The sequence below is a fragment of the Zootoca vivipara genome, chromosome 16 (genome assembly GCF_965207765.1).
Source record: "Zootoca vivipara chromosome 16, rZooViv2.hap1.1, whole genome shotgun sequence".
In the NCBI taxonomy this organism is placed as follows: Eukaryota; Metazoa; Chordata; class Lepidosauria; order Squamata; family Lacertidae; genus Zootoca; species Zootoca vivipara.
The window spans coordinates 39,381,999-39,404,941 of NC_142599.1; the positions used below are offsets into that span (position 1 = coordinate 39,381,999).

At 49.0% G+C, this 22,943-nt stretch overlaps 1 protein-coding gene across 2 annotated transcripts in view; it reads left to right on the top strand.

Annotated features, from left to right (window-relative positions):
- Nucleotides 1-1,247: 1,247 nt before the first annotated feature.
- Nucleotides 1,248-22,943, top strand: part of CGN (cingulin) — a 50,616-nt gene continuing 28,920 nt past the window's right edge. The window contains exons 1-2 of one of the 2 annotated variants that reach the window (XM_035097881.3): nt 1,248-1,361; nt 19,922-21,148. In XM_035097881.3, the coding sequence (XP_034953772.3) occupies nt 19,952-21,148 (1,197 nt within the window). In that variant the 5' untranslated portion in view covers nt 1,248-1,361; nt 19,922-19,951. Of the gene's footprint in view, nt 1,362-13,754; nt 13,887-19,921; nt 21,149-22,943 lie in introns of those variants that run through there. The other variant, XM_035097882.3, reaches the window with a different exon arrangement.

Genomic DNA, 22,943 nt, shown 5'->3' on the forward strand with positions numbered 1-22,943 from the left:
TGGCCACTGGTCCCATCACCTCCTGGCAAATAGAAGGGGAAGAAATGGAGGCAGTGAGAGATTTCACCTTCTTGGGCTCCTTGATCACTGCAGATGGTAACAGCAGTCACGAAATTAAAAGACGCCTGCTTCTTGGGAGAAAAGCAATGACAAACCTAGACAGCATCTTAAAAAGCAGAGACATCACCTTGCCGACAAAGGTCCGTATAGTTAAAGCTATGGTTTTCCCAGTAGTGATGTATGGAAGTGAGAGCTGGACCATAAAGAAGGCTGATCGCCGAAGAATTGATGCTTTTGAATTATGGTGCTGGAGGAGACTCTTGAGAGTCCCGTGGACTGCAAGAAGATCAAACCTATCCATTCTTAAGGAAATCAGCCCTGAGTGCTCCCTGGAAGGACAGATCGTGAAGCTGAGGCTCCAATACTTTGGCCACCTCATGAGAAGAGAAGAATCCTTGGAAAAGACCCTGATGTTGGGAAAGATTGAGGGCACTAGGAGAAGGGGACGACAGAGGACGAGATGGTTGGACAGTGTTCTCGAAGCTACGAACATGAGTTTGACCAAGCTGCGGGAGGCAGTGCAAGACAGGAGTGCCTGGCGTGCTATGGTCCATGGGGTCACGAAGAGTCGGACACGACTAAACGACTAAACAACAACAAATACATGTATATATATTATACATATATGTATATGTATACAGTACATATATGTATTCATATATGTATGTTTATACATACATGCATATTTGTATACATATGTATGTATTCATGTGTGTGTGTGTGTGTGTGTGTAATATAAATGGGCCACACAACACAGCTATCTTTATTTTCAGTTTTTAAGAAGATGTTTTCCACACTTAGCCAAAACAAAGGCTCTTTTAAAACAACAAATTTCAAAAAATAAAATGCCATTTTTCCTGAAAGGCCAAGGCCTGGACTGGTTGCTAAGGACGAGGCAGCCTCACCGCCCGGTTGCTAAGGGCTCGTTCCAGCCCCGCCCCCTCGCCCGAAACTCGGCAGCCATTTTTATTCTCCCTCCCGTTCGTGGTCCAGCCCTCTCAATTCCCGCCTGATGACGTGTAGCCGCTTATGCCACGCCTACCAAGCTGGTGGCAGGGGAGAAAGAAGAGGGGGGGCGGGGGACTGGAGAAGGGAGGGAGCGCGGTCGCCCGGGGAGGGAGGGAGCGGACGAGCGAAGGGGCCGGGCCTCCCAGAGAAGCAGAGCCAATGGGAAGCCGGGTGGGCGTGGCCCCGACGCTTGGCTCAGGTAACAGGTTGAGCCCGCCCGGGCAGAGGCGCAGAAGGTGTGAGAGGCGAGCGCGAGCGGGGCAGGTGGGGGCGGCTGAGGAGGAACCAAGAGGGTGAGTAGGGCTATGAAAAAACCCCTTTTTGATTGTGAATAACGCTCTCTCCTTCCCTTCCAACCCTCCTTTTGAAAGCAGCGGTCCCAGCCGTGCGCCCCACCCCATATCCTTTTATGGGTATCGCCCCCCCCACCCCAATTTCTACCCTTCCCCTGTTCACTGTCCCTAAGCGAGGACGGGCGCCCCCTTGTGTTTAAGGGTCTTTCCCCAACGCCCAGCGGCTGCTTTTATTTGCTGCCTATGGAGTGGGGGGCGGGTTAGGGTGCTGTACCTCCGCATCCTCATTTTTGCCCTTCCTCAGCCCTCCACCTTAGCTACTATAGCATCTCCTTTCAGTCTCGGGGGAGTTTGTGCATGCCATTATTAATTGTTATAAGCCCTCCTGCTTCCAGCTGCTATTGGTGTCACCCCTCCCCGCCGTCTTTTAAAGAGTTACTATGTTTCCTTGGAAAGAAATCCAGGCAGTCTCCCTTTCTCCTGGCACAACTGCACTCTCCGTTTTTTCACCGGGCAGGATCTGATTTGTCCTCGTCTTCAACTTTTTAACCCTTTTAACCCAAACGTGCATTGGATTGATCCGTGAATCGCTAGCGGCTCCAGACCTGCTGGTTGAAAACCAGTGCTTTCAGAGACCATGCCTGTCCACCCTCTCCAGCCCACAGGAGACACTGCCCCCCCCGTCCCGCCCCCCCCCCCCAGTTTAAGTACCTAACACTGATTTTTATCACTGGGATTTCTGGGTTGCATCCAACTAAGTTCTAATTTGACCCATTAGAATTTATGGACTTGCATTAGTCACAGGGGTGGACTTTGGTAATATGGTGCCTGAAGCAAGGACAAATTTGATGCCCACCTCTAAATATTTATTATTTTCACAATAATTTCTTTTTTTATGTATTATTGTTCTGCACCCCCTTGGCTCAGCGCCCTGTGCAGGGGAAGCACCCGTGTTGCCCTAAATCTGGCACTGTTTGTGGAGCCTGTTAATTTCTAGAGTGGGACTAACATTGAATACAATCCTCTCGTGCTGTTTCTGGTTTTATACCCCCACCATCTAGGGGTGTGGTACACCATTTGTGATAAATACTTCCTGTGTGTACACACACTGTGTCACACAGATAAAGAGAGTGTGTGTGTTTATGGTCACTATCCTGCCCCAGAGAATGCCCCCATAATCTGTCACTGTCTGGCACTTTCTCTCTCACACATATACCCACACACACACAACACAATTGCAATCCTGATTTTCTGCCCTGTGCACACTGCATTCGCCCTACAGCTACACCCCACACCTGGAATTTTGCTCCCCCTTGTCTCAAATCCCCCCTCCCCCTCCAAGATTGCTGTCACAGGGAGGGGCTGTGCTTCCTCTTTCTTCCATTTTGGCTATATTTTCCCATAGTGGAACACCTTTAAAACGCCAACTGACATAACTCTGGGGAGGAATGCTTTGTTGGCATGCTGCTTTCTGAACGGTGTGGACTGGCCTCTCTGTGGGGCTAACTAGCACGAGCCGGCAGAAATTCCAGGAGCCTAAATGTTGATGCCTGGTTCTGGTGCCTGGGAACTTTGAAATTTTTGCTTGGTTTCCTTCTGCATAAAGTGGGAATAGGGAGTGTAATAGTTTCTTTATGTTCTTAGGGACTAGTACCATGTTATTCCATCACATCTTACGTCAACGTAGCCCTGTTTGCCTGATGGGTTGGTGCAGGATAGCAGGAAAGGAGGTGGCGTTTTCTGCTGTCTAACTATAAATGAACCCAGAAGGGCTGGAGAAGGTTTTAAGTTAGATGCGCCTTCAGAATACTGTGGGAGAAACCCACTAGTGGGTTTTCTCTGGTGTAAATCAGGATTGCACTGTGAGCCACAAACCGCATGAGTGAAAGCCACTCTGAGGCTGCCCGCTTGACCAAGGTTGGTGTATACAAGATGTCAGCCAAAAGCCGTATCTTAGCCTGCCGTTCCTTTTGAAATACTGTATTCTGGTGCAGCTTTGATCCAAATTGAGAAAAAAGAATAACCTAGCTGGTTTTTTTTAAGCTGGTAGTGTATATACAGCCAAAAAGGGACTTTGATCCTGGAAGGGGGTCTGTTTGTGTTAGATAAGGCTTCAAACTTTGCAGCAGTTTTGGGGATGATTTCTTTTGATGCGATGGGTATGGAATTGGTGTCTGATGGTTCCATAAACCACCAACTCTGGATAAAATCCTCCTCTTATTAGCTCTCTGGTCATAGCCTTCTTTTACTGCAAGGGATGCTTTGATTGTGAAGGCAGGCCTCTCTCTCTTTTTTTCCCCACTCCAAGCTTGCTCTTCAATAAATAACAAAGCCAGCCTCCTGTTAATGTTCCCAAGTGTGTAAAGGATTGCCTTTTTAGAGTCACATTGGTGTTGATAATTGCTATAAGGTAGGAGGCGCAAAATGAGTACTGTGAAACTAGATCAGGCTTCCTCAACCTCTGCCATCCAGATGTTTTTGGCCTACAACTCCCATGATCCCTAGCTAGCAGGACCAGTGGTCAGGGGTGATGGGAATTGCAGTCTCAAAACATCTGGAGGGCTGAGGTTGAGGAAGCCCGAACTAGATGCTAGAAGAGACATGTGCAAGCCTAGGAGCATCACAGAACTCTTTGGGTGGAAGGGAAGAGTAACTGACTGATGCATTTATAGTATGTGCATAAACCACTGGTGAAACAAAACGAATTAAGATCAGCCTTGCTGGGGTCTAATCCAGCACCCTATTTTCCACAGTGACTAGAAAGAGGGGCACAATGGGAGCACACCCCCACACCCCCAATTGCCTGACTGCAGCATTTAGTTTTCAGAGGTAGTGTGTCTTGGAAGATGGAGGTGCCATTCCCAAGCATTATGGCTACTGAGAATGGGAGAGTCTTGCTAGATTAGATCAGGGGTCCAGAGAGCCATGTCCCAGTTATGGCAATCAAAGATATACTGTGTCCAAACATGGAGGCTCTATTTAGCTAGTGATAGACTTACCTTCCATTAATTTGCCTCTCTCTTGGGAGGTTTTCTGCCTGGCTTCGTAATAACCCCTGATTGCAAGCTCCAAATCCCTATTCTATTATTAATATTATTCATTTGTCGCAGCATTTATATCCTGCTTTTTCTCCAGGGATCTAAAGATGGTGAACATAGTTCTCCCCTCCATCTGCATTTTATCCTTACAATAGCCCTGTGAGGTAGGTTAGACTGAAATGCAGAGACTTGGCCCAAGGTCACCCAGCAAGCTTTATACTGGTAGCAGTATAGCTCCTGCCAACCTAGCAGTTCGAAAGCATGTCAAAGTGGAAGTAGATAAATGGGTACCGCTCCAGCGGGAAGGTAAACGGTGTTTCCGTGTGCTGCTCTGGTTCGTCAGAAGCGGCTTAGTCTTGCTGGCCACATGAACCAGAAGCTATACGCCGGCTCCCTCGGCCAATAACGCGAGATGAGCGCCGCGACCTCAGAGTTGGTCACGACTGGACCTAATGGTCAGGGGTCCCTTTACCTTTAAGGGGATTTGAACCCTGGCTTCCCAGGTCCTAGTCCAACACTCCTAACCACTGCACCTGGAAGATCAGGGTTCAAATCACCCATGCACAGCCTCTTAGCTTAACCTGTTGGGTCTGCACAAACCTACCTAGAAAGAAGGGTTGCTGAGAGGATAAAACAGGGAGCTCCTTGGAGGAAAGGCTCAATATATATAAAATGAATAAAACAACTTTCTTCCTATCCAAGAAGCAGCAAAGGGTTCTTAAAAAAAACACAACCCCACAGTTAAAGGCAAATCTGGTGTTGCTCCTTTGCCCTGGGGAGGAAGGGATTAAAAGAGGCCTTTGACTACGTGACCTTTTGGAATGTGCTTGAGGTGGGGGTGGAGGAAGGAAACGACCCCAGCTATATCAGCAATGCAAAGATTTGCTCTCTCAAAAGATAGGGAACCTGATGCCCTCAAGGTGTTGCTGAACTACAATTCCCATCATTCCTGGCCACTTGGCTGTGCTGGAGATTTGGAATCCAACAACATTATATATTGTTATTACATTCATACACCACCTTTTCCCAAGGAACTCAAGATGCTTCCCCCCCACCCCCATTTCATCCTTACAACAACCCTGTGAGGTGGGTTAGGCTAAGAGATGGTGATGGCCCAAGGGCACCTAGTGGCTGCGTGGGGATTCAAACCCTGGTCTCCCAGGTCATAGTCCAACACTCTAGCCATTTGTGCCACTGGCTCTGGTACAAATGGCAGGGCTCAGGTTCCCTGATACATAGAGCAAATCTTTGCATTGCTGATAGATGGGAATCATTTTCTTTCTCTACCCCCCCAAAAAGCTTTTTCTAACTGGAAACAACCCTCCTCACCATGAATCCCCTCTGTTGCTAAATCCTGCTGTGGTTATCTCCCCCCCCCCGTCCCACTCCCAAATTTGCAAAAAAACAACAACCAGAAGCCGTGATGGGCGTTCAGCTTCCAAAGAACGTTCGAAAACCAAAACTTCTGGTTTTCATTCATTCAGGAGCCGGAAAATTTGGCTCCTAAGGCATTTGGGAGCCAAGGTTCCACTGTATTAGGACCAGGGTTGGGGAGATAGGTTAACTTGCAGCCCAATCAGAACCTTATCAACTCGGACATAAGTCTAGTGCTCTTTTCTGGGGGTACTCAAGAGTACAGAGTACTGGCCATTTTTCTTTCTAGGCAAAAAGCACTGCATAAGACCTATTGAATTCACCAAGGCTTACTTCCAGGTAAGTAGGATTAGGATTGCAGCCTTAGTTCCAAAGTGACTGCAGAATTTGTCTTTTCTCCGATTTGTATGTGCTTGTAGGAATTTCGACCACTGGTATTCAGTTTGAGGTTTCCTCTTACACCTTCAGTGTGTATGTCCTCCCACCCCCACCAATCACCTGATTGAAACTAGAGTAAAGGATGAAACTCTAGTTTTCCCCATGAATGGAGAACAATATCCCAGTGTCTGGGGCTGCTGCTTTTAAGTTGATGGGGGTTGCGGTTTCTTGCATCCATTTGGGAGACCTCATTGCTTAATTGGCTATTTCTGCAAAGAATTTGCCCATTGTCAAATCCTGTTTGGATAAAGTAAGCGCGGGAACTTAGATCTAGCTAAACTGCTGACCTTTTTTTTTTTTTTTGAATAAAATAAATAAATCCACAAGGGCCAGCCCCCTGGAGATTTCGGCTTCAGCAGGAGCTGCTGTCAAAGGTCAGCAGCCGAGAGGGCAAATGAAGGGCGATCGATATCAATTCTTGCCCTGCTGAGAGGAAGGGTTTCTAAAAATATATAAAATGAACCAACGTGGCTAGGGAGGTCAAGTTTCCAGGCCTTGTGCTGTTAAAGAAACAGCCCCCTCCGGATCCAGAATCCTAAAATCCTGATGGAATCTTTTATATTAATGTCCTGACACATCACTGGTTTGCTAGATAACATGGGATGGGGCTGTTCTGTGGGAAATACAAGTCCAAAGTTTCTCTATACCACCACCTTAGGCATCTTGTATGAGTCATACAATCGGCACACACTCCTTTTAACAAGAGTGGCTGGGGAAACCCAGCCAGATGAATGGGGTATAAATAGTAAATTTTTTATTATTATCATTATTATTATTATAAAATAACTTAAATGAAAGCTTGGTATGAATGTTGTGCCTCATGCCTATGGTGTTTGTATAATTTGGCAGATAGTTCAATCCGTGGCATACCCATGAAGGGCTGGAAAAGATTCCCTGCCTGAAACCCTGGAGAGCTGCTGCCAGTCAGTGTAGGCAATACTGAGCTAGATGGACCTGTTTTCTGACTCCGTAAAAGGCAGCTGCTACCTGTGTCCCTGTATGTAGCATCTATATTTTTTTCTGCGCACATCGTAGAGAATACTGTATACAGTATCTGATCATTATGTGAGATTACATCCCTCGGGGGGGGGGGTGTCTCCAAAATTACTTGCTTGCTAAAGACAAGAGCCCCAACATGCATCTATCTTGATGGGTTTGTATTTTTGTTAATCTCTTCAGTTTCAGGCTCAAGCCCTGGCATGAGCTGAACCTTGCACCTCCCTTCTGTAATGCGATGCCTTTAAAATTTTAATGTTCCAACTCTTTGCCTGCCTGAGCTTCTGTGTTGAAGGCGATACTCTCAAGTGGTAGTTTCCACGGCTGGCGATGATAACCTGAGTCCTTTGCGAGTTGCCAAAAATCTGAATAATTCCACTGTTCGCCTGCAGCCTTGAGTGACGGGTCTGGTACTTCTGGTTAAGGGTGGTGTCCGAGTGTCATACTTTCAGGGTGTCGCCAGCTTAAAAGTTTAGCCAACTGTCAAGAAACTGAGAGGTGATCAAATTGAGGTCACCTGCTGGTCTTGCGCTGACCTTGTCACAGATGCATCATTTGAGAAACCTTGTTCCTGTCACAAAAGTCCACCTCCGCAAACACCCCTGGTTTAAAATATAGCCATTTCACAGATCGGAAGGCAGTGGAACCAAGAGACTTGCATATCCCTGTCTCTGATAATATAAATGCTGTCCTTATTTCACCTCTGGGGAAGGTGTTGGGGATTACTCCCCTAAAAATAAAATAAAACGTAAAGTATGCTCATGGTTGCTAGATTTTCCTGCTACTTTCCTTGATATAAAACCTCCTGAGCGGGGTTTGGCTGCATCATCATGTAAGTGTGTACACATGAGGAAAATATTCAGAACACACCTCCCTTTCCAGATAGCACGTTTCGTTAGTTCTGTCATAATCACAGCCAGATTTCTAATGTTCTTTACCCCCTAACAATGCAATCCTATCCCCATATCTATTCGGAAGCAAGCCCCACTGAGTTCAATGGGACTTGCTCCCAGGTAAGCCTAGGGTCACAACCTCAGGATTGGCTGCCAAGTTCTCGAGATCCTGGTGGATAAAATCCCCTTTTATACTGGCTTCACAGTCCAATGTTTTGGCAAAGAAACTGACTTTATTTTCTTCCCAAACTAATTTCACCCCCTTCCCCTTATCCCACTCCAACCTGTAAGGCTGGTTTTTTGTTTTTTTTCCCACAAGGTTCGGGTTTCTGTTGGAAGAAAGTATTTAAAAATTCCTCTGTATGTGGTTAAAAAAACACAACTTGGCTGCTGTTAGTTCCTTGTCTCCAGGTTGGAACAGTGTGACCACAAAATGGTGGGTGGCGTTTTTTAAAAAGAATTGTATACTTTTAAAATTTTAATATTTGCATATCCTCACCTTTTGCAAGGAGCCCTGAGTCTTTTTTTTTATGGAAAGAGGCTTTAAATAAATTTAATAATACTGAAACTTAACTACATAATTTCCCACTCTTCCATTTTCGCCCAGAAACCTCCCCCCGCCACAAATTTGAAATTAAATAGCTTCAGCCTACCTCACAAGGTTGTTGTGATGAGGAAGCAGCTCCCTCCACCAACCTGAATGGCTTTCGAAGAGGTGCAGGCGCTGGTCTTTGGCCATGTTGGCCATGTTGGCAGCTGGTCCCAGACTAGGAAGCTGTGGCTCAGCTGGGGTTTTGAACGCCCTCTTCCCGGGGGGTCAAAACTCACCTACTTTCCCCCATTGAAAGCCTCACCTTTGGAAGACACTCTTAGTAATTGTCTGCCGGGATATTTTGGAGGGGGCGGGGAATGAGTGATTTTTTTAATGCTCTGGTAGCACACACACTGAGGAATGCTTCAGGGGCATCCGAAAAAGCAGGAAGCAATTTCTATGCCTTGTTTCTCTTTGGGAAGCGTGGCTTATGATTAACGTCGCTCGGGGTTTTGTTCTTTTTTGCTTTCCTTGCCTGCGGAATGATAAAACCTGAAATGCACGCCCAGCACATCCTCCTAAACCACGGCAGGGAACCATTTTCAGGCCGAAGGGCTGCATTTTGGGTGTGGGCTCTTTCTTACCTCTCGGTTTGGGATTCCCCCAAAATGTCTGAGTTCAGTGAGCCGCTGAGGATTCAGGGCACATCTGCACCAGACATCGGAAGCACCCCAAACACACATTTAAAGCCCGCGACTCCCTTCCCCAAAGAATCATGATTTTGGCAAAACCGAAATCAAATGACTTTAGCCAGCATTGCAAGGTTGCTGCGGTGTTGTCGTCGTACAAGGATGCTAGGAACTGTAGCCTTGCGAGGGGAGAAACTACAGATCCCAGGATACACTGGGGGAACCCATCTTTTTAAAATGTGCTTTAAAGGTATGGTGTGAACTTGTCCCCGTCCCCATCCCCATCTTGGGCAAGCGCTAGGCGGTCTCCTAGTTCAAGGGACAGGTTCCAGCCAGGTAAAATTACCTAAGGGACCTGCGGAGCATGGCTTGAGGAGGGGAGTTGTGTTGGTGTCTGAGTCAAGTTAGAGAGGTCTGAGGTCCCTTGCTCCTTTCCTAAACTCTTCTGCTGAGAAACGGCCACCGCTGCCTCCTGTGGAAGGGAGTTCTGCAGTTTAACTACGTGCTCTGGGCTGGAGTACTTTCCTCTCTCTGCCCTGAACCTTCCCACAGTCTTCAGATCCTGAGCCCGCGCTGTGGCGCAGGGGACGAGCCTGCCTGGAGAAAGCGAGAGCGACTGCAGGCCCTTCTCCTTCCTGTGTGGCAAGGACATTCCTGCCGTACCGATCGCTGCTATTTACCCGGGACGGCGAGTCATTGCACAACAGGTGAAGGGCTGCTCTCATGCCTCTGGAATTCCATGCACCTGCAAGGACGGATCGATGATGCAAGTCCGAGGTGTGGCGGTTTCAGATTGCTCCCTGAATCGGGCCTCTCTAAGCACCTGCAGCCAAAACATCAGCAAACGAAAAGCACACACGCTGCAAAAGCCCGTCTGAAGAGCAGAGTTTGGGGAAGGCTGGAACGATTGTTGCCGGACCTGTGGCAGGGATCTCCACAGGGCAGAGCCTGTGGAGAGAGCTGGTGTGTGGTGGTAGTTAAGAGTGCTGGACTTGGACCTGGGAGGAGACCAAGGTTCAAATCCCACTTGGCCATATCACCTTGGGCCGCTCATTATATCTCAGCCAAACCTGCCTCGCAGGGTTGTTGTGAAGATAAAACAGAGGAGGGTGAGAAGTGGGTGTGCTGCCTTGAACTGCTTTCAGGGTGGGGTGGGGAAACAGGCGGGATATAAATAAAGAAAGGCACAGTCCCTAGTAATGGTTGCTCAAATCTTAGGGGCCTGTGGGTGACCCCATTACATACCCCATCAGAGGATCTCTAAAGGTAACAATGATCGTTGTCATAAGAAATAATTGTGTTGTGTTTAGTGTGTGTGTCACGTGGGCCCAGCTGCTTTTAGTAGTTATGGCTCAGTGGAGCCTCCATGTTCAGTAGCAGCATACCTCAGAACACCAGATTGTGGGGAGCCAGAGGAGGGCTGTACGTTGCCTTCCTGCCCTGCTCATGGTTTCCCGAATGGCCTCTGGGGAGCTGGACTAGATGGATTTTTTTTGTTGTAGAATCATAGACTTGTGGAGCTGGAAGGAACCCCTGGGGGTCCTCTAGTCCAGCCCCCAGCAATGCAGGAATCTCAACTAAAGCATCCCTGACAGATGGCCATCCAGCCTCTGTTTAAAAACCTCCAAGGAAGGAGAGTCCACAACCTTCCGAGGGAGTTCGTTCCACTGTCTCAACAGCTCATGTTTTTGGTTTTAAGTCAAAATCTCAATTCATGCTATTTGAATCCGTTAGTTCCTGTCCTGCTAACTCGGAAAACAAGCTTGCTTTATCTATAGATGTTTGAAGATAACTGTCTTGTCACCGCTCCCTCTTTTCTTTCATAGGCTGGATCTGCAGACCTCTAGTCTTAAATCCTTACGACTGATTTTCCTTTTTTAAAAAAGAAATATTTAATATTTTATTAAGCTTAAGAATAGACAATACAGTACATTACATACAATACATACATTACGTATACATATCCAACGTGAATACACCCAAGTGTTTGACTTCCAAGTATTCTCATTCTGCTATTTTACATTTCGGTGGTCTATACGCATTTCATTTTTATTATTTAGGTTTCCACTTTTTTTCTCTATACAAATCTTTACTAGAAAATAGATTCATTCTATATCTGTCAGGAGATTTGTCTTGCCCGTGTAGTTTTTAAGATCTTCATTGAAAACAACTGATTTTCCAATATTGCATCGCATCTAAGAATCGTGCTCTGCATAACGTGAACTCTGCTGTAGAGGTTATGCTCCTCTGTGCAAATCTTGTTGCGCTAATGATCTAGAGAGGATTGAAATAATGAGCTGTAGATTATGGGATTGGTCAGGCATCTGTATATATTTCTTCCCCAGGAGGGGGCTGGTTTCCTAGGCTCTGAGCTCCGGGGAATTTCTGGTGACAGCCGACGCTCTGCATTTCCCCCCCCAGATGTGCAAAGATTTCACTAGGCTTCGCTCTCTTTGCATGCTGTTTTAGGAAGTTCCTGGCATTTGCAGGGGGCTGTGCTAGATGACATCTTGAGGTCCCTTTGGACACTAGAATTCTATGGTTGTTCGATTCAGAGAGGTAGACTTCCAGAGAAGTTTCGATCTGTTTTATTATTTTTCCCGTTGCTGGGAAACTCTTAGGAAACAGTGACTCGGTTGGATAGTTGTGTGATTGACACTGTTGTAGGTCCACTGTATTCAGTTTGGGCTTAACACTAGGATGAAATATTTATTGGATTGGAGGCCTCAATATGTTTCCTATTCTATGCTTTGATTTTGTGTGTGTGTGTGTGTGTGTGTGTGTGTGTATTTCAATGGAAATTGTAGTTTGTAAACCTGTTTTTAATTTACAAAATCATTGATATTTTTAAAGTTCGCAGTACTGTACTTCTGCAATACACTGACTAAACTTCCAACAAAAAAACTTTACAATAATCTGAGAACATCACATGTCATTATACTGGCTGAGCCAACACATAACAGCGACCCGTTTTTCCATAAATGTGGTTGGTTGTTTTGCTTCCACAGGAGTCTTCTGTGTTAAATTAACTTGACCATTTTCACTGTGCTCCAGATTAAGTGCACTCGGGGGGGGGGAGTGTATGAAGCTTTCCCTCCAATTTTTGCAACTAATATTTTTGCTGCACTAATCAAATTGGTTTCCACCTCTTGATCTCTCTCTGTTTAAATATCCAAGCAGCAATATCTTAGGCTGCATTGGCACATGGGCTCCTAATTTTGGAAATAGGAGTCGTCGTCCGTCCCCCCCCAAAAAATAACGGTATATGGAGATGCTCCACATCTCCAGCAATTATTCATCTTGGTTTTCAATTTGCTGTACAAAATCAACAACAAACAAACCAGATAGAAAGCGAGATGAGGGGGTGGTTGGCCCCAAACACAGGAGGATTTGCTTACGCTCTTTTTGAAAATCTGCATGCTTGGGATCGCTGGGTGCCGATTAGGCGGGAGGAAATCCTGAATATGTACTCCTGGCTTTGTGCAGATTTAGGAAAGGGTCATTGCCTAGTGGTTAGAGCACATCTTTTGCGTGCGGAAGTTGTACATTGCATCCCCAGTGGCATCTGCAGGAAGGGCTGCTTCCTGTCCCCTGGCTGAAACCCTGGAGAGCTGCTGCCAGTCTGTGCAGACAATACTGAGCTACCGTAGATGCAGTGATAATCTGATAGGCTAGCTTTCTATGTTCTGGTTTAAGTCAGAACCATGAGGACTAGGATCTTGATTCTGTTTAGTGGAAGGACAACAGTTCAGTGGCAGATCTCCAGGTTCGATATCCAGGTGAGGCTGGCAAAAACACCTGTCAAAGCCTGGAGGGCCACTGCCGGTCAGGGCAAGCATTGCTGTGCTTGACGGAGCAATGGCTTTACTGCTTGCAAGGCTGCTTCTTGTGCCCGTGTTTAAACCAGCCATTTTTGTCCGTAACCACAAGGACTGGAGTCTCACTTTATTCCTGTCTGAGAAGGGCCGTAGCCCCATGGCGGAACATCTGCTTTGTGTGCAGAAGGTCCCAGGTTCAGTCTATCACAAGTTAGGCCTGGGAAATGGTCCTGCCTGGGCATAAAGCAGATTCCTAGTTTCCTAAAAAGCCAAAGGACTCTCATTAAAATAAGTAAATCATGTGGAGCTGAAGTCATGAGTCTGTAGCTGGGGAAGGGTCAGAGAGGCCTCACATTCCTGGGGCTCTCGCTTTCCCAGCGATTCCGAATCCACGGTGGTCACTTGACCAGGTACATCAGCGGGTGGATGGGTGGAGGTTCATGGGAGCCCCCCCCCTTTCCCCTCTCTGTTTGTTGGGCCCAGGGAGTGAATGCCAACCTCTGACGGGCACCTGACTCACCTCCTCCTCCCTCCTTCCCTCCCTCCGCTGATACAGAGCTGGCGCCTGCCCAGCGATTGTTGGACGGAAACTGGCAGCCGCGTTCTGCTTGGATTGCTTGCCGTGTTCCAAACCCTGTTGGTGCCGAGTCCGTGGCCACGTCGGCTGCGTTTGCAGGAAAGCAAAGGCCTCCTCCGTGTCAGATCTCCGCCGTTGCTGTTCCTTCTTTTCAAAAGCTGATTGGAAAGGTGTGTGCTTGAGCCAAAGAGATGTGGGGTTTATTACTATTGTTGTTGTTGTTATCATTTTGGCTCAGATCCTGAGAGCTGCCTTGGAAGTTTGCTCCCCTGCCCTGCCCCCGTAAATCCTGCTCACCGGTTTCTCTCTGGTTGGTTGGCCGCTGTGAGAGAAGGATATGGGACTAGATGGGCCTTTGGCCTGATCCAACAGCCTCTTCTTGTGTTCTGGCCATCCCAGCTGATGTGAACTGGAGTCCAAATGTCCACAGAGTTCCCAGCCCAAGTCTAAAATAAGAATTTAAGCTATTTCAGCGCACCATGCTTCTTGCATTAGCCAATCAGATGCCTCCCACGCAACCTGTAAGCTGAGCATGATGGGAATAGCCCGCTGCTGCTCTTTCCTCCCAATATTTGGGGGTAGACTGCTTCTGGACCTGGAAGTTCCATTTCACCCTCACATTAATAGGAAGCGACAGATTTCTTTTTCTCCTTTGCGGTTTTGATTAATCCCCCTTTCCCTTTTTGTTTTTTCAAATGTAATCCAGTGGACCTTGCCACGGGGAGTTCCACAGATAGGATTCTTCTTTGTGTGTTATTTGTGTGCCTCAGGGCACCTGTAATTCTAGTCGAAGAGACAAAAACTTTATTTACCCTCTCCTGTTTTTCTTCTCCTCAGCATGTGTGATTTTTATAGACCTACATTCCCCCACCCCTTAATTTTCTTTTCACCCCTATCCCCTAAACCGAAATGCCTTCCCCGTCCCATTTTGAGGGACATGTTATATAATCTGTTTTAGTCCTTTAAAAGTGTATAAACTGCTTTGGCCGAAAGGCAGTGAATACAGTCTTACCTCTGTTTAAGTATGCTTCGGTTTGAGTACTTTTAGTTTAAGTACTCTGCGGACCCGTCTGGAACGGATTAATCCACTTTCCATTACTTTCAATGCGAAAGTTCACTTCAGATTAAGTACACTTCAGATTAAGTACGGACTTCCAGAACCAATTACTGTACACTCATACTTCGGGTTAAGTACGCTTCAGGTTGAGTACTCTGCGGGCCCGTCTGGAACGGATTAATCCACTTTCCATTACTTTCAATGGGAAAGTTCACTTCAGGTTAAGTACGCTTCAGTTTAAGTACTCCGCGGACTGTCTGGAACAGATTAATCCACTTTCCATTACTTTCAATGGGAAAGTTCACTTCAGGTTAAGTACGCTTCAGGTTAAGTACAGACTTCCGGAACCAATTGTTTACTTAAACCGAGGTACCACTGTACTTAATAAATAAATAAGGTAGCTGGCTTGCTCTGCTGCATTCAGTTTAATTTATTTCATTCTTAGCCCACCTTTTTCTCCAAGGAGATGAAGTTGGAACACACGGTCCTGTCCTACCCCTCCTCAATTGATCCCCACAACAACCCTGTGAGGTAGGCCAGGCTGACCGAGGCAGCCACTGGCCTCCAAGGTCACCCTTGCTAGTGATCTTCATGCCAGAGTGAGGATTTGAACCCTGGTCTCTCCCAGCCAGGTCACTCTTAACCTCTTAACCCCCCCCCCTCTGGTTTAGCACACAAGCAGCATCCTTATCATGTCTTGACAACCGTCCTCTCTCTCTGCAGCAGAGGCTGTTCCGCATGGGGCAGCAAATCTTGTCTCTCAAAGACCTGAATCCCCAAATCTCATTTTCCACACCGCCTCCTCCTTCCTCCCCCCACCTCAAACCCCTCCTCCTCCTCCTTTCCTGATCTGTGATCAAACCACATGCACACAAACACACACCTTCCAGCTGATGTTGCAAATTCCGCATCCAGCCACCAGCTAGCTTCCACCACCCAGAGCATCCCCCTCTTGCCCTGGCTGCTTCTGATGCCCTTCACCCCTGCCTGGAGGAGGAAGAAGACCCGTTTGTGCTTGTTTTCATGGCTCCCTTTTTGAAGCCTGCGTCTGGGAGCAGGGGAGGACGGCGGAGGGGAGAAAGCAGGCAAGATAAGTGTTTCGGCTGACCGTTGGCTCAAGGACATCGCTCTCCCCCAGCCAGCCAGCCAGCCAGCCAGCCAGCTGCTCTCCTCCCCACGGCCGGGAAGCTTGCCTGGTCTGCGGAGCCTGCGGCAAGGAAGGAACTTGCCGACGGGGGGCAGCACGGCCTTTTTGCTCTCCCCATTCTTGCTGCCCGCCTGCCGTGGAACCAATGCCACGATGCAGCCCAGCCACCCCGCCACGTGCCACCTCCAGCACCGCTAAACTGCCACCGCATTGCACTGCTCTCAAAATGTCAGGGCTCACCGCCACCCGGACGCGAGCGGGTCTGCGGGCCGGCCAGGTTCCCACGGCGTTCGGCCACGGAGGACGCTGGCTGCCTCTTTAGCTGCCTCAAACTTTTTTTATTTGTTTACTTCTCTTCTCCACGCACCCACACCCCTCTTCCTTTCTGGATGCACTTTTAACCCTCTCCTCTTTTCGGATTGCTCTTGCGGGCTCCAGTCGCAGTGAGTATGCAGCAGTAATCTGGCAGGCTGCAAAAAGCAAGGTGGGCGGGCTGGGGAGCAGCACCCTTTTGTTTTTCCACCTTCCCATTCGGCTCAGCAGCCTAAAAGCGGCAGCCTGTCAGCTGGCTGCCCTGCAGCGGGCGATGAACACAATGGTACCCCTTTGCACCGCTCCCCCAGCTTCTCTGCTCCCGAGGTTCTGCCGGTCCATTTCCCATTGACACTGCGTTATTGTCACGTTTTTTTCAATTGATGCTCTTCAACAGTCCCCGATCCCACGATGCTCTGATGGAGTTGAAAGGAGCCAGTTTCTGAGCGGTGGCAGTGAGACTCTCGGTGTTCGTGAAAACAATCGCATGCTTGTTCCCGGCTTCCCTGATAAACCTCACAAGCCCTCTCTCCCTTGCAGGCTGGAAGAGGCGCCAGTACCCTTTGAAATCCATTTCTTGTTTAAAGGTAGCGGCTTCGTTCTGCTGAGCAAAAAGGGAGCATGCCGGCTGGCTGGGGAGCTAAGAGTGTGTGGCAGGAAGTTTCCACCGGGAAGGTTGGGAAACGGCGAGAGAGAGATTTTCTCAAACTGCGAGCTGTGTTAGATAGTTTCTCCGTCTCTCAGAATGCTTAGAACATAGGAAGAGGCTGCTGGATCAGGCCAAAGCAGGCCCAATTTTGCCCAGCGTCCTGCCTTCACAGGGCCAACCAGATGCCCCATGGGGAGGCCCACAACAACTGAGCATAAATGCCCTCTCTCCCCTCCTGTGGTTTCCAGCAACCGGTATTTAGAGGCATTGCTGCCTCTGTCCATGGAGGCAAAGCATAGCCATCATGGCGAAAAGCCATTAATCGCCTCCGTGAATTTGTCTGATCCTCTTTTAAAGGCATCCAAGTTGGTGGAGGTGTCAGGTGGCATCCTGGCCCCCAGGCATCTCCACTTGGTAGCAAGGAGCCGATGGCCAGGTGCGAAATGCGCCTGGTGCCTGGCTAATTTCGAACGCTGCTGAACATGGCAGAGGTTGAACAAGGGACCTCCTTACTTCAGAGCATGTGTTCTGCTGCTGAGCGATGTCCCCGTGTGTGTGTGTGTGTGTGTGTGTGCATGCCCCCAAATGGCTTGAGCCATTCCTGGGTGTGAGGCAAGCTGCTCAAATGCTCCTGAGGACTAGAAACTTAGGCTGATTTAGAGCCATGGATCCCCCCCCCCTTGAGATGCCTGGTGCTCAGCAAGGCAGATGGGTGTACCCACAACAGGCAGGTCTGCCAAGTGTAAATCGGACAACAACCTGCAATTATTTGGCCGGATAGGTGGAGCAATGCTGTCTTTGCAAAAAAGTACTCTGGAATGACACCCTCTGAATGGTCCTGCTGTGTAAATAAAAATCCTGGGTTGTTTATGCATTCCTGGCGGTGAGATCATTCTGGCAGGGCTCTTATTGGAACGTCTGATTGGCTACTGCAAGAACAGGATGCTATCCTAAACGGGGCCCCTTTGGCCCTCTTCTGACATTCTTATGGAGCCTCCAAATCCAGCAGCAGTCTATCCAGATTTCTAGGTTCTTAAGGGCATTTGGCCTGATCCTATACAGGATCTTCTTATGTTTTTATTTCAGAATCTCACAGGGTGGGTGTGTGGTCTGGCCTCCACCAGCAATCCACCACACTTTCCACCCATTTTACAGACATGGACTACTGAGTCCTTGCTGGTAGTCTCTGTACTGGGATTCGTATCCTGGCCCCCAAGTTCCGCAGGTGTTATCCACCCACGCTCTCAGTCTCCTTGCATTCCTGCTCGGCGGCAGATCCTGACGGCAGCGGGGTGTGTTTTTCCACCTGAAACGCTTGCAACCTGCACTCTGCCTTGACCCGATAAGAGCGCTTTGCATATTTATTTATTTTTCCCTGCTCGCTCCACCATCGTAAAAGGGAGTTGCCAGCCGGGGCGTGTTGTGTAGAGGTGAAAGTGCAGCTTTGCTGCTGGTCGCTGAGAGTGGGACTAATCCCTGAATTAATGCAGGGTTTTAAATTTCTGGCCAAGGGCTGTAGCTCAGCAGCAAGAAGGCCCCAGGTTCAATCTCTGACATTTCCAGGTAGAGCCAAGACTGTCCCCTGCCTGAAACCCTGGAGAGCTGCTGCCAGTCTGGGCAGACAGTACTGGTCCAGGGGGACCCTGTCTGCCTCTGCTCCTGATTAAATCCAGCCTTTGGCTCAGAACCATGAGGACGGGGATCTTCTATTTTGAGGCTCAGGGGTAGAGCATCTGCCCTGCGCAGAAGGCACCAGATTCAGTCCCCAGTGGCATTTCCAGGTAGGGCTGGGAGAGGCTGCCTGCCAGCCTGAAGCCCCTAGAGAGCTGCTGCCAGTCAGTGTGGGCAATACTGAGCTCAGTGGAGTTGTGTTCAGACTTAGCGCAAGGACGGCAGGTTCATAAAAATCTTGAGAGCAGGAGATCAAGCGCAGGAGGATAGTGGCTGAGGAAATAATCTCAAAACCCAGGAAGTCTTCTCTCGCACACACACCGCCTCTGGGTTCAAATTTCACCTCTACTGTGAGCTCTCCCTCCCCACCCACCTCTAATCCACAATAAGAGGACAATACTGTCCTACCTTGCAGGGTTGTTGTAAGAATTAACATTATGTTCAATTTATTTCCTGCTGTTCACCATAAAAGATCTCAGGGCAGGTTACAGAAATTAACAATGCAATATTTAAAAACTTTTTTTATAAAAAAAATCCTGTTGAGATGCAGTTCTGGTTATAGCCAGAGCTAGGATTTTGCAGGATTGACCCCACTGCTCAGCCTCCTGAGACATCTCCTCCCCAACCGCTTCATTAAAATGTTTTATGCATTTATATTGTTTGCTATTCATTCATTTATTTATCTGTTATGTTTACCTACCACCTTTCCAAGGATCTCAAGGTGCTGTGCATGGTTCTTGTCCAAACCCCATTTCACCCTCGTGACAACCCTGTGAGGTAGGTTAGGCTAAGAGGTGGTGACTGGCTCAACCCCGCTCATCTGAACTCTCCCAGGGTTCGGCTTCCTTGGAAGGAAGGGCAGGAGAGGCTGCGGTGCTTTTAGGATGTAGATATTTGTATTTGCACATACATACAGTCATACCTCTGGTTACGTTTGCTGCGGGTTGCGTATTTTCAGCTTAAGAACATGGCGGACCCGGAAGTGTTTACTTCTGGGTTCTGCCGCGCGCACATGTGCAGAAGTGTTATGTGCACACGCAGAAGCACTATATCGGGGCTTCACGCATGTGTGGAAGCACCGCTCCAGATACATACTTTTCGGGGTGAGAACGGCACCCCAGAACGGATCAAGTACGTATCCAGAGGTACCACTGTATATATAACCTGAGCCTAAGATGTAGGGGCTCGCAGGTGTTAGCTAGCACAAGAACATCAGAAGAAGTCTGCAGGATCAGGCAGTTGCGATAGGTAAAAACAAGTCCTGCATTATTCCAGCATTGCAGAGGAGTTGGGCTAGATTGACTCGCAGGGTCCCTTCCAGGTCTATAATCTACGATTCTGAGCCTGTGTTCTCTCCCCGCTTTGGCAGGATCCTTTCAAGGCCCCAGACCCTCAGAGGATGGACCACCACGTGAACGGCACCCTAGCCGAGAAGCCGGGCCCCATGGACTACGGGGTCCAGATCCGCTTCATCAACGACTTGAAGGAGCCCAGCAAGTCGCAGAAGATCCGCCCCAAGCCCTCTAAGCCGGGCTCCTACGGGGTGGCGGTCCGGGTGCAGGGCATTGACGGGCAGCCCTTCGTGGTCCTCAACAGCGGCGAGAAAGGGGGAGACTCATTTGGGGTGCAGATCAAAGGCGAGAGCAAGTACGGCCCCCCCGCCCGCAGCCCCCAGCGGGAGGACTCCTTCCCTGCTTCCCCCGGGGCTGCTTCTTCCTCCAAAGATGCCTCGGGCTCCTTCAGCTCCGATTCCGACCTGCCAGAGAACCCGTACGGGGCCAGGAAGTCCCGGCACGCCTCCCGGTACAGCACTTCGGACGAGGAGCCCGGCCCGAGGCAGACCCCAAAAGCAGGCGGCTTAGAGCGGGGGCCCGCCCCACAGCACCGCAGTGGCGGCTACCGGACACTGCCATACAAAAAATCGTTTGGGGAGCAGCTGCGGCGGACTCAGTCGCACGGCTCCTTGCTTGACCCCGAGCTGGACGAGCCTCCCGAGCCCAGCGCCCCTGGGGCCAGCCCCCCTGACACCCCCCAGCCCCTGCTTCCGGGGGGCGCTGTGAGGAGCACTAGCATGATGAACCTGGCTGGTCGCCGGCAGCCCAGCCCCAGGGAGGACACTGGAGGCAGCCTCTCTGGCTTGAGGCCCGTACGCAAACCGGCGGTGGCGAACTCTCCTGAGCCCGCCACTCCTGCCACCGCCGGCGACATCGACACCAAGCCTCTGTCCTCGGTGGACTCTCTGATCCACAAGTTTGACGCAAAGGCTCAGCAGCGGGGGCGGCCGTCCCGCAGGAGCCGGCTCTCTCTGGATGAGCGGAAGCGCTCGCAGAGCCTCGACGGGAGGGTGCCTTACTATGACACGGCCGACAGCCGGGAGCCGGGTGCTGGGGAGCACCAGGCAGGTTCCGGAGGAGGGGCAGGGGTCTTGACGGCCAGCCCTGAGCCCCTGGGAAGCAGGAGCCTCAGCAGGGCCTCTGGGCGGCCGGTGAAGGAGAACGGGCTGGACAAATCGAAGCTGACCCGGGAATGGGTCAACAAGAGCCTGGAGGAGCCAGCCTTGGAGAAGCAGGCGAGGAAATCACAGCCAGACCTGCAGGTGATACTTTTTCCTTGTGTTTTCGCGGGGCTGTCTGTGCCAATTTCTCCTGATGGCAGCCTGTGGGGCCCAGTGTATTTAGAAACGGAGACCAGGGGGGCCCTTTGGGAAGGCAAGCAGTTCAGCACGCTTGTCTTGAGAAGGTTGCTGTGCTTGTTATCAGTTAGATGTACCTCCGTGGCAGAACAGCTGCCGTGCATGCAGAAGGTCTCTGGTTCAGTCCCTGGTGGCATCTCTAGGTAGCGCTGGGAGGGGCCCGTGCCAGAGACCCCGAGAAGCACCTGTCCATCAGCATAGACCTGTAAGAAAGGAAATCCCCTGTGTTACAAAAACAGACAAACTTTAAGCAATAGCAGGCAATACGTGTCTAATAATGTTCTAACAAAATATATATAACCTGTATTATTTCACAATTCTTAAACAGAGAACATATGGTGCAGCTACAGATAATAAAATAAATCAATATTGCATGAACAAAATTAGAGAAGGTAGTCAGTCAATATCACTGAGGCAAACAAGCCGCAGTCCCAGTCCTGCAATCTTGCAATAACTGAAGCTCCGAGCATAGCAGTTCTTAAACAGAGAATACTGTATGTAATAGAATCACAGAAAATAAAAGTCTATCACTGTTGCACGAACAAAATTGGACAATATAGTCCATCGGTATTGAAGGTGGCAAACAAGCCTTTCAACAGTCACAATCCTGTACCCGTGATCAAAAAACATAGTAGTTTTTCTGAATGACAAACTGTTTCAATAGTAATTCTTCATCAGCTGGCGATGATGTAAAATAAAATCCATTACAGTGGTACCTTGACATCCAAACGACTCGACTTCCGGAGTCGACAAACCCGGAAGTCTTTTTGCCGCGCGTGTGTGTTCTGCGCCTGTGCAGAAGCGGCACGCACGGTCGGCGCTAGCGCAGAAGCGCAAAATCGGGCTTCACGCATGTGCAAAACGGGCGCATTGACAACCGAAGACTTCTACTTACAAAGAGTGCCGTGGAATGGATCGCCTTCGTAAGTCGAGGTACCACTGTATATTTGCATACAATATAAATATAAGAATGACAATCCTGTAAACATAACCAGTCATGAGTAATGAATACATGCCATATGAATGGTCCTAACAGGTGCCTCAAGTAGCATAAGATCAGCAATCACTAAGAAATGTTAATTGGGCTACAAGTCCCATCATCCCTGACCACTGGTCCTGCTAGCTAAGGATAATGAGAGTTTGCTTCCAGCAAATGCAAACCTCAGACAGAGGTTAGATGCCCATCTGTCATGGGTGCTTTAGCTGAGATTCCTGCATTGCAGGGGGTTGGACTAGATGACCTTTGGGAACCCTTCCAACTCTACAGTTCTCTGATTCTATAAAACACTGTAAAACAGGCATCCCCAAACTTCGGCCCTCCAGATGTTTTGGACTACAATTTCCATCATCCCCGACCACTGCTCCTCTTAGCTAGGGATCATGGGAGTTGTAGGCCAAAACATCTGGAGGGCCGCAGTTTGGGGATGCCTGCTGTAAAACATCAAACGTTAAAAACTTCCCTATACAGGACTGCCTTCAGATGTCCTCTGAAAGCAGTACATTTACAGTATCTCCTTGACATCTGCTGGGAGGGCGTTCCACAGGGTGGGTGCCACTACTGAGAAGGCCCTCTGCCTGGTTCCCTGTAACTTCACTTCTTGCTGTGGGGGAACCACCAGAAGACCCTCAGAGCAGGATCTTCAGGTATACAAGGCCAAGGCCGGTTAGGGCTTTATATTATAGATTTGTTTGTTTGTTA